This window comes from Myotis brandtii, unplaced genomic scaffold, assembly GCF_000412655.1.
Source record: "Myotis brandtii unplaced genomic scaffold, ASM41265v1 scaffold958, whole genome shotgun sequence".
NCBI lineage: Eukaryota > Metazoa > Chordata > Mammalia > Chiroptera > Vespertilionidae > Myotis > Myotis brandtii.
The window spans coordinates 255,702-267,897 of NW_005371960.1; the positions used below are offsets into that span (position 1 = coordinate 255,702).

The 12,196-nt window shown below is 45.5% G+C and overlaps 1 protein-coding gene across 1 annotated transcript in view; it reads right to left on the reverse strand.

Annotated features, from left to right (window-relative positions):
- Nucleotides 1-12,196, reverse strand: part of VIT (vitrin) — a 104,645-nt gene that overhangs the window by 45,617 nt on the left and 46,832 nt on the right. The window contains exons 4-5 of the mRNA XM_005886089.2: nucleotides 11,541-11,697; nucleotides 4,167-4,300 (exon numbers count right to left, since the gene is read on the reverse strand). Coding sequence (XP_005886151.1) covers nucleotides 4,167-4,300; nucleotides 11,541-11,697 — 291 coding nt within the window. The remainder of the gene's footprint in view (nucleotides 1-4,166; nucleotides 4,301-11,540; nucleotides 11,698-12,196) is intronic.

Genomic DNA, 12,196 nt, shown 5'->3' on the forward strand with positions numbered 1-12,196 from the left:
CCTTCCTCTCTGAAATCAATAAAAATATATTTAAAAAAAAGAAAAGAAAACAAGACCAATCAGGGACAGGGGCTGGGTAAGGAAGTGCCCAGCCGGATAGGACTGGAAATTGCCTGTGGTCTTCCCCCACCATGAGGTCATGCCCGAAATTCCACCAGGAAACAGAAAGTGTCCCTGGAATGTAGAAGCCCCCCAAAGGCAGGCACTTTGTCTCACTGGTAACTGTGGAATTCTCAGCGCCTGTAGCAGTCAGTGTCTGACACGTAGTAGATGCTCAGTAAGTTTTTATTTAGCAAAGGGCTATCTTAATGCTTAGATCTCCATTAAAATCCAAATATCCATTATCCAGTATTTCCATCTAATAATGAAAGCATTTTAACTCTCAGTGTGAGGGAGTATTTTTGTAGGGTGGGGCTCGGGAGAAGATGGCGGGCAGCGTTGAATGGAGAGCCCAAGGGGGTGGAACAGAATCTCCTACAAATGATTGTAGGGTCGTGACGAAGACAGAATAATGGGGTCTCAGGAAGTGTTTGGGATTGGGAGTAAGGAAATATAAGTTTCACCTGAAACTGATAAAAATAATATTGAATGTAAACTATAATTGGAAAAAATATTTTTTAAATTTAAAATTATACATTTCTGTTTCTATTTTGCCATTGACTAACTGCCTCAGCCTCTGTCACTCATGTTTTTTGTTTGTTTGTTTTTGACATTCATGTTTTTCTCATTCAGAAAATATGCACAATGACATGTACCAACTTACTACACAAAGTTGTAGGATCTAATGGGAAAAAATAGTTAAAGGTTTTGGAACTGTATGTCACCATAGAAATGCAACATAGCTATTCTGGTGTTACCAATAAATATCACTCCAAGTGGGGATGAGGCAAATGGTTGGGCTTCATGCCATTTGAGTCACCTGGGAGCAGAGCTTGGCGCTTCCCTGTCCTCCCCCTGGTCTGGGCTCGACCCAAACAGACAACAGTGGTGGCTCTTCAGACCCAAGGAGGCCCTTGCTGTGGCCTCACTTGATCAACAGAGCGCTGCAGAGACATGGTCTCTGTTTCCTTTTCTTTAAAATCCTATAGTTCTTTCTATTCAGAAGGAAAAGGGGCATGAGCTCCCATTTTCTGAAATGTGGATCAAAACACACATGGGCAGTTCTAGGAGGTCCCTCTCTGACCTTGCCCATCCCCGGACTTTGAAAAGATTATGCTCTCCAAAAATGCACACCTCTCCAGCTCCCTCCCAGACCGAAGCAAATTGAGCACAGCGACATGCGAACATTAGAAATAAAAACCCAAGAAAGGTCGTGGAGGCATCTGAGCCATCAGAGGATGATTCTGACATGGTTCTGTGAAACTTGTTGGCCGCGAGCCTCTGAGCAATTGGGGGTCATGTTGTGGCCACCTCTCAGCCGACAGCCTTAAGCTGCAGTGCGCTTTCCTGTCTCCTCCATTTAAAAGACACTCCTAACCCTGCCGGCATGGCTCAGTGGTTGAGCGTCGACCTATGAACCAGGAGGTCACAGTGCGATTCCTGGTCAGGGCATGTGCTTGGGTTGCGGGCTCAATCTCCAGTGTGAGGCGTGCAGGAGGCAGCTGATCATTGATTCTCTCTCATCATTGATGTTTCTATCTCTCTCCCTCTCCCTTCCTCTCTGAAATCAATAAAAATATATTTAAAAAAGAAAGACACTTCTAGCCATTGCAGAAGCACAAGTGTTTATTATCATTGGCCAAAAGGGTTTTTGGTTATATGTCAGGAGATGGAATGAGGGGATGTGGAAGTTGAGATTTATAGGGAATAAACTCAGCAGATTGATATGCTCGTGGAATTAATTTTTCTTTTAAACCTCTGTTGGGATTCTTGTATTGCAGGCTAAGTACTTTAGAGCAAAATACTCTTATTTAGCCAGGAGCAACTTGGTAAACACCTATGTGGAGATTATATTTCTCTCCATACGCAACAAATTTGTATTCTAGACATAGCATTTTCATAAGGCCCCTATTCTGAATTCTTTGTTTCTGAATTCTTTGTTTCTGAATTCTTTGTTACAAGGCAAACCTCATAGTACTGTGGTTGACAACTTTCCACTCTCTGACTTAGGAAGCAGTCTAGTTTGTATCCTGAGTGTGCAGCAAGTGTGCAGCGGGAGGAAGGGGGATTGTTTCTTCTTTCTATAAAAATACTAGCTAATGAATGTGGAAGAAATGACAGAATTAGAACAACTATAATTACTAATGTAATTCTTGCTGCAGCAAGGATCAATAGATGTTTACACCACTGAGTGATTTGTTGGGAAACAAGCTATTCATGCTGTTTCGAAGTATCACCCTGCAGGTTGCTTATTAATTACGAGGTATTTTCAGCATGGAGAGGGAAGGTAAAGCATCCAATTAATCAAATTTAGCCTCACCAACAACTGGACACATTGCCATTATGTGCCTTCTGATATGGTCATTGTGATATGACATAATGGATATGCTATGATGCTACCTGTATAGTATCCTTGCCAAAATATTTAACCTGAATCCCATCAGGAGGAAAAAATTGGACTTGTGTGTGGTCCAGATTGTGGGACATACCACTAGACAACTGGCTGGGACTTCAAAAATGTCATTGCCGTTCATGACCAAAAAGGTAATGTGTTGAGATAGTTCTAGATTGAAGGACACCAAGTAGACGTGACAACTAAATGCAATGGATGGTCTTTGGATTGTTGATCCAAAAAAAGAAGAAATTATTCTGAAGACTATTTTAGGATAATTGGATACAATTGAATAGAAACTATTTATTAGATAATATCTTATCAATGCTAATGTTTTAGATATGGTGTTGGTTTTTTTAGGAAGATGTTCTTGCTCTTGCAAGATGAGTGTTGAAGATCAAGTGTCATGATGCCTGCCTGGTTTAGACAAATACAGGTAGATGATAGGTAGACAAATAGATAAAGCAAATATAGCAACATATTAACAATTGGTGAATCTGGGTAAAGGGGATCTAGATATTCATTATATTCATGCGAATTTTTCTGTAAATTAAAAAAAAAATCAAAATAAAAGGTTAGATTGGTGCCCGACTAGCGTGGCTCAGTGGTTGAGCATTGACCTATGTACCAGGTCATGCGGGGGGCATGCAGGAGGCAGCTCAACGATTCTCTCTCTCATCATTGATGTTTATATCTCTCTCTCCCTCTCCCTTCCTCTCTGAAATCAATAAAAATATTTTTTTTAAAAGGTTAGGTTGGGAAAATTCACAAATATAATAAAAGGGGGCGGGGTCATGATAATACAAAGATACTTGGTTACTTTTTCACTGTGAAATCGTACTAGTCACTAGCTCACCGACATTACCTCTTTGGAAAAGGGGAGAAAAGTGAAAATGATTTTCTACAAAAATCCAGTAGAGGTAGATAGTGAAAACTGATTGACTAGTGCAACAATCCCAGCTAATAAAGAGGGAATATTGACCCTCTAATTGACCCTCACGCCATCACAAAGATGGCAGCATCCACAGCCAATAAGGAGGGAATATGCTATTGACTGCCCCGCCCTCAAAGATGGTGGTGCCCACAGCCACAAAATGGCGGCACCCAATCCCCTCAGCCCCGCCAGGGCAGCAGGCGTGCGGCAAGGCCAGGCAAGCCCTGCACGTCTGCCTCTGGAGTCCCCCAGTCCCCTCAGCCCCCCAGATGCTCAGAGCCGCATGAGGTGCAGGTAACCAAGGCTGGCTGAGGCTTGCGAGGTGTGATGGGGCATCGCCTTCCCCTGTTCCCATCTGTTCATTTACTAGAAATCTCGAGGAATAAGGTTCTAGATCTGAGACTCATTTGGCATTTAAAAGGAATAGTTAAAAAAAAACAACCCCAAGTTATTAAGTGTAATTCACTTAATTAAAAAGTTTGATTGGGCTTACAGAGAGCTGCAGTGTGTTTAACATGAGTAATTGGAGCCTTTCAGTATTTCCAGACTGCAGTGATTTATCACTGTAATTATAACTCATTGTTTCATGATCCTAATTATGAGAAGAATCCTTCAGGTTTTATGAAATGAGGTGGGCCATGAATTAAAGCTCACAGCACATTGGAAAGAGCACATTTTGTCCTAAGAGGTTACTTAACCCAAGCACCCGTGTTAGCAGCGTCCCCCGGAGTGAGGGCATACCTGAGACGACAAAGGATTCCCTCCACCGGGGTAGGGATAAGGACTGGACGCCGTTGGAATAACTCGCCCTGTAGCCAGATTGGCCAGCTACTTTCTGAACAAGTACTTTCCCTCCTGAATTATCGAGCACACCACTGTGAAGAGAAAAGAAATGTTTGAAGAAAGAACAGAACAAATATCGTTTGATGTGATCAACAGAAGACCAAACCAGCCTCCGTCTTTATTTAAAGATAGGAAAGCAGCGAGATTAAGAAAAGGGTCACCTTGACCTGCAGCCCACCCCCCAAGAACCGTGCCTCCTCCACATGGCCCAGCATCCACCTCCCAGCTCCGATGTCCTTCTTTTTCTTATTGCAGGACCTGATTGTTCAGTCAGTCATTTCTCTTTGCCACCGCGCCTCAAATTTCTTTCCCTGGTTTCCTCATTCCCACTAGTTCTTTCTTTTTGATGTTGTTAATCCTCACCCAAAGATATTTTTCTGTTGATTTTTAGAGAGAGTGGAAGGGAGGAAGGGGGAAAGAGAGAAAAACATTGATGTGAGAGAGACATCAGACGCCTATTGTTGTGTTGGCTGTTGTCGTTTTTTTATTTGACAATCTAAGGCAGCGGTTCTCAACCTGTGGGTTGCGACCCCTGAAAATACATCCTGCATATCATATATTTACATTACGATTCATAACAGTAGCAAAATTACAGTTATGAAGTAGCAATGAAAATAATTTTATGGTTGGGGGTCACCACAACACGAGGAACTGTATGAACGGGTCGCGGCATTAGGAAGGTTGAGAGCCACTGATAAGGGAAACGAGGTCAGTGCTCCTGACTAAATAGTCAGGTTTTGGATGTTTGAAAAATTCTGCACACGCCCCAGCCAGGCCAGGATCTAACCTGCAGTCCAGGTACATGCCCTTGACTGTGACTCGAAGCTACAACCCTTCCATGCACAAGCCGACACTCTAACCAATTAGCCACACTGGCCAGGGCCCCATTGGTTCTCTTAAGTAAAACCTCTTTCCTGACAATTTCCAATTTCATTGGGTGACATCACAGAATGAAACCAGTTATTTCAAAGGGTGTGGTATGATGTTTTTAAAAGCAAATTATTCCTTTTATTTTGGGCCAGAAAGGTGTGTAGCTGAGTTAAACTCTTTAAAAGAGTCCTCAAACACTGGAATTGTTTATTTAATTTCTAGGTTTTGAAGGTTTTGGATCCTGACGTGACGTAACTGACGCTCAGTTCTGGTTTCTGAATATCATTTTCACATTGTCGTCCCCTGGCCCCAGAGGTTAACATGGCTCTTTGGGTGTCTGTAATTTATGGCACAAGGGAGCTAAAAAACACTTAGATTTGTGTTTATCCATATCCTTCCTTCCCTTCAGGAGTAGCGGTTGCTATTTCTTGCTCACCTGCCTTATGGGAGTCAACAATGTTCAATACTCAGCTTCATGACCCAGAAGAAAAGAAAGTGATAATAATACTTAGCATTTACAGCACTAAATTGCTTTAAAATCATCCCCCTATATCAGCAATTTTCAACCAGTGTGCTGCAAGAATTTTTAAAACATCCCAAACCTGACTATTTAGTCAGGGGCACTGACCTCTTTTCGCTTAGATTGTCAAGTAAAAAAATGACAACAGGCAACACAACAATAGGTGTCTGGTGTGAATGAATCAAAATCATACCTATTGTTTTGTCAGGTCGGCAAAAAATATAGTATATTTTTTGGTGTGCCGCAGAATTTTAGTAATTAGTTTAGGTGTGCCAGGAGATGAAAAAGGTTGGAAATACTGGTAGCTGCCGTATATGGTGTCTCCCTGGGTCCCTCAGCAAACCTATGAGTTGTGGAGTTGAGTGAATGTGTTATTCCCAGATCGCAGAAACAGACTTAGAGAGGTTGAGTGACTCCAGATTTTGTAACTAGTAAATGTCAAGGCAGGGATTTGAACCCAGGTCTAAGTGACCTGGAATCCTGGGTCTGTCCCACTGGTCACAGTGGCCTCTTGGGTTCAAAAGCACAGGTACCTCCTGGCGCCAACTCCTCATGTCCTTGCAACCCTGCTGTCTCTTCTCTCAGGAGCTCTCAGAATCCGTGACCTCACTTCTCCCAGCTGCAGCAGGGCTGGTCTCAGCTCCCCTGACAGACCCTGGTTTTCTCACTGTCTCACTTCAAGCTGCAATGTTTGCTCTGAGAACCTGGTTCCCACTTCTGCCTCACTGGATCCCTAACCCTGCCTTCCCCACCGAGATTGACAGGACTTCCCTAGGCCCCTTCCTAGCAACACCTTAAGTCCTGCCTCCCAGTTGAGACTGATTTCATTTCGTCTTGTGCTGTTGCCTAAACATTTCTTGAGTTAATTTGGCCTCCCGGCTAGATTGGAAATTCTCGTATGGGAACGACTGTGTTTCATGCTTCTGTAATCAGCAGGCCTGTCGATGGTGTGTGGGCTCTGCTTCCCAAAGCCAACTGGTAAGCTTTAGGGTTGTGGGAGCTGGTTCATGTCACATCAGTAGCTTGAAATCAGACATGATGGGAGTATTTATTCCACCCAAATCGGTAAATCATCAACAACCCCCTTTTTGGAGAGCTGGTGGTTAAACATTTACCGGCATACCAGTGGTGTATCCGGAAACTTCTAATTATTAAAATAAATTATTACGTGGTCCCTTTACTCATAATTAATGGGGGAAATAAAAATAACTTATGGCTTTTTATTTTCCCCCAGAGAAATGATTCTGCTCTTGGATTTATGTTCCATTGTATTGAGGAAGTATGTGTGTGCCCTCCCTGTAGCTGCCACTCAGAGTGAGGGTGGGGGCCCATGCTGTGCTTTCCTCGGGCTGTTGGAAAGGCTTGTGGAGGCCTCCAGGGTTCTTACGATGGACTTGTGGATGCTATGTAAGACTGAAAACCCAGACTCGGAAAGGTGCAGGTGTAGACCTATTGTGCTCCAGTGAGGTGCTCCCGTGAGGTGCTCTGGTTGTAGAAGAGCATGAGCCTCATCTTATGGACTTAACTGGAGGGTGAGGACATTCCCAGACATTCTCCCAGAGAAGGGCAGATCCTGGGAGGCCAGTGGCCTGTAAACTGCAGGAGGCAACAGCAGTCCAGGGAGGCGAATGCACCAGGCCCTTGACCACCACAGGAGATCCTGGAGGAGGGACAGAGCCTGAAGTGTGTCACCTGGGCTCTGGGCTGGAATCGTGGACATGACTTCTCATCCTGAATGTGCAACTAACTAGCAACTTAATGGACTTCCCTGTGCTTCAGTCCCTCTTCTAACAAATGGGGATTCTAGTAGCAGCCTCATAGGGTTGAGATGATGCTAAAAGGCGAGAATTACAGTGTAAGGATGACTGCCCTTCTGATGACATCTTTGGTGAGGTCACATGAACTCGCATGGCTCTGTCCTGCGTAGGAAACATGGAAAGGCAAGAGAGTGACAGAGTGGTCGGCGGAAACCAGTGCCAACCATCTCAGATCACAGCTGGAAAAATACAGGCACCTTAAGACAGGCTCAGCCTCTGCAACAGAGGTCAGTGTCTACACAGACACAGACGGGAGAGAGCTGATGTGGTGGAGCTGTGGGCACGCCCATGGGCGTGAAGGATGAATGTGAGCACGCACACACGTGCAGGTATGTTTGGGAGGCGTGCACATGTGTATTCGTGCACGTGCAGGTGTGTATGTAAATCTTTACATACCTCTTTTCTTTTGGCATGAAATTGACTTCAGAGTGAAAGCAAAATATTGTTATTCCATAGTCTGGAGTTAAGAAACAGCATTTAGTGTTGTTTTTCTTTAATATTCCTCTACTTGTCTCTAATAGAGCCTCTGTAGTCCTGTCACATTGAACGATCCGTTAATTCCTTCTCTCTCTGCAGTGATGGGGAAAAGAGGAGCACGGCCAACAAAATCTACTACTAATTCCTACAACTGTTTTTACACGTAGATTTTTTTTTCTTTTCTTACTGCTTTTCCAATTTCAGAGAAGCTACTGGCTACATACCTTGAAGGGAAATGCATTTTACATCTTCCCCCCCTCTCTGGAGAGGTACAACCGAATAATCAGCCGACTGGTGTGCCAGGAAGGAAAGGGGAAAGATACCAGAAGCCTGAATAATTCAGACACTCCATCCAGTATCCAGTGTCCATGCATTGAGTCAGGAGCCATGTCTCACAGCAGGGCCTGTGGTGGTTAGGACTGCGGGCACTGACATGGCAGAGTCCCCATCTGCTACTACATTTTAATAGTGTGGCTATTCAACTTCTCTTCATCCTTAAGGTGTGGTTAGTCATAATAGATACCGCATAGGGCAATGGTGAGGTTTAAATAAGATAACATAGGTGGGGTGCTTGACACATACACATTAACCTTATTATCAAAGATATTAAGTAAAGCCCTAGCCAGTTTGGCTCAGTGGATAGAGCATTGGCCTGCATGTCCGTTCCGTCTTTTAGTTGTATTTTTGAAGTGGTTGTTTGCGGCAGCAGTCTCCGGTGTTTACCTATGCCGCCATCTTGGTCTCTCCCCCTAGCATATTCGATTTCATTTCGTCTTGTGCTGTTGCCTAAACATTTCTTGAGTTAATTTGGCCTCCCGGCTAGATTGGAAATTCTCGTATGGGAACGACTGTGTTTCATGCTTCTGTAATCAGCAGGCCTGTCGATGGTGTGTGGGCTCTGCTTCCCAAAGCCAACTGGTAAGCTTTAGGGTTGTGGGAGCTGGTTCATGTCACATCAGTAGCTTGAAATCAGACATGATGGGAGTATTTATTCCACCCAAATCGGTAAATCAACAACCCCAACCTTTTTGGAGAGCTGGTGGTTAAACATTTACCGGCATACCAGTGTGTATCCGGAAACTTCTAATTATTAAAATAAATTATCCCGTGGTCCCTTTACTCATAATTAATGGGGGAAATAAAAATAACTTATGGCTTTTTATTTTCCCCCAGAGAAATGATTCTGCTCTTGGATTTATGTTCCATTGTATTGAGGAAGTATGTGTGTGCCCTCCCTGTAGCTGCCACTCAGAGTGAGGGTGGGGGCCCATGCTGTGCTTTCCTCGGGCTGTTGGAAAGGCTTGTGGAGGCCTCCAGGGTTCTTACGATGGACTTGTGGATGCTATGTAAGACTGAAAACCCAGACTCGGAAAGGTGCAGGTGTAGACCTATTGTGCTCCAGTGAGGTGCTCCCGTGAGGTGCTCTGGTTGTAGAAGAGCATGAGCCTCATCTTATGGACTTAACTGGAGGGTGAGGACATTCCCAGACATTCTCCCAGAGAAGGGCAGATCCTGGGAGGCCAGTGGCCTGTAAACTGCAGGAGGCAACAGCAGTCCAGGGAGGCGAATGCACCAGGCCCTTGACCACCACAGGAGATCCTGGAGGAGGGACAGAGCCTGAAGTGTGTCACCTGGGCTCTGGGCTGGAATCGTGGACATGACTTCTCATCCTGAATGTGCAACTAACTAGCAACTTAATGGACTTCCCTGTGCTTCAGTCCCTCTTCTAACAAATGGGGATTCTAGTAGCAGCCTCATAGGGTTGAGATGATGCTAAAAGGCGAGAATTACAGTGTAAGGATGACTGCCCTTCTGATGACATCTTTGGTGAGGTCACATGAACTCGCATGGCTCTGTCCTGCGTAGGAAACATGGAAAGGCAAGAGAGTGACAGAGTGGTCGGCGGAAACCAGTGCCAACCATCTCAGATCACAGCTGGAAAAATACAGGCACCTTAAGACAGGCTCAGCCTCTGCAACAGAGGTCAGTGTCTACACAGACACAGACGGGAGAGAGCTGATGTGGTGGAGCTGTGGGCACGCCCATGGGCGTGAAGGATGAATGTGAGCACGCACACACGTGCAGGTATGTTTGGGAGGCGTGCACATGTGTATTCGTGCACGTGCAGGTGTGTATGTAAATCTTTACATACCTCTTTTCTTTTGGCATGAAATTGACTTCAGAGTGAAAGCAAAATATTGTTATTCCATAGTCTGGAGTTAAGAAACAGCATTTAGTGTTGTTTTTCTTTAATATTCCTCTACTTGTCTCTAATAGAGCCTCTGTAGTCCTGTCACATTGAACGATCCGTTAATTCCTTCTCTCTCTGCAGTGATGGGGAAAAGAGGAGCACGGCCAACAAAATCTACTACTAATTCCTACAACTGTTTTTACACGTAGATTTTTTTTTCTTTTCTTACTGCTTTTCCAATTTCAGAGAAGCTACTGGCTACATACCTTGAAGGGAAATGCATTTTACATCTTCCCCCCCTCTCTGGAGAGGTACAACCGAATAATCAGCCGACTGGTGTGCCAGGAAGGAAAGGGGAAAGATACCAGAAGCCTGAATAATTCAGACACTCCATCCAGTATCCAGTGTCCATGCATTGAGTCAGGAGCCATGTCTCACAGCAGGGCCTGTGGTGGTTAGGACTGCGGGCACTGACATGGCAGAGTCCCCATCTGCTACTACATTTTAATAGTGTGGCTATTCAACTTCTCTTCATCCTTAAGGTGTGGTTAGTCATAATAGATACCGCATAGGGCAATGGTGAGGTTTAAATAAGATAACATAGGTGGGGTGCTTGACACATACACATTAACCTTATTATCAAAGATATTAAGTAAAGCCCTAGCCAGTTTGGCTCAGTGGATAGAGCATTGGCCTGCGCGTTTGATTCCGGTCAAGGGCACATGCCCGGGTTACGGGCTTGCTCCCCAGTAGGGGGTGTGCAGGAGGCAGCCGATCAATGATTCTCTCTCATCATTGATGTTCCTATCTCTCTCTCCCTCTCCCTTCCTCTCTGAAATCAGTATTAAGTAAGTATACATCCCCTGTGTTGTATGAGGATTCTGTGAGGGTCACCTTTGCCTCTCCTCCTTTAGGCAGTGACTTAGTCCAAAGCGTGCCATGCCTCCTGTCCTCCTGCCTGGTCTCAAACCAACAGCCGACCAAGCAGCACCACCGCCCCCTCCTCCTCACTCTTCCTGTCCCACGGTCTCCGGCATCACCGTGGCTGGGACATTTCTTCTCCAAACGTCTGGGCCTGCCTTCGTCTTACCCCTAGTACTTATCTCCTTGCTCAGCACACACAGGTATTTACAGCATCAAGAACTTTGGTATCCTTGTAAGGAACCCGTCTCCATTGAGGGGTACAGAGGAGGGAGCCCTGCTGTCCACAGAGCACTGGGGAAGGAGGTCCAGGACCACCCGCGGCTCCTGACGAGTCCAGAGGGGTAGGCGGGCCAGATGGAATCCAGGGTGCTCAGTTACATTCGTACGTTTTTGTTTGCTACATTAGGCAACCCTGCCCTGGCTCCCCGCCCACACCCTGATTGCTAGCTGTTAAGTAGCTCCATGCTACCCACCTGTGAACCGCAGCGGCACACACGCTGGAGGAGGAAGCGTAGACGTTCGTGCCATACACGTGGTACTTGGGGTCTTGGCATCCTGCCGGGCATTTCACAATGAACTCGGGATTGATGATCTTCCCAGCTTTGACATCACAGTTGATCTGAGGCACCGCTGAGAATATAAAATAGGTCAAACTGACACCCTGTGCTATCAGCTTATATGGGGTGACTCTGTCGGGTCAGAACTATTCATTTAGTTAATCACGAAGAGCCAGAGCCTGGGCTGACCCTAGGTCCCCTCCATGTAATGAAAGCAAAGATGTAATTAATTAAGGACAGCCCTCAGACCAGACACACAACAAACACCATCCGTTGCATTTAACTGCCGAGAGCAAAAGCAAAAGGCTCATTCCTGTGTTTATCTGGGCAATCAATTAATTGAAGAGAACTCTGGGAAAAGACCTCTTCCAGTGACCAGAAATATCACCTGGAGCCCTGGCTGGGGTGCCCTGGTGTTTCCGGTGCTCTGGAGCTCGCCCCGGGAAAGAGAAAACTCGCAGACAACCTCCCCGGAGAAGGAGGGCTTCTCCCCAGAGAAGGAGAGCTGCTCCAGGAAAGGCAAACAAGGATGCAGGGGCCTCGGCTCTGCACTGGCCGGGCCAGGCTGGCTG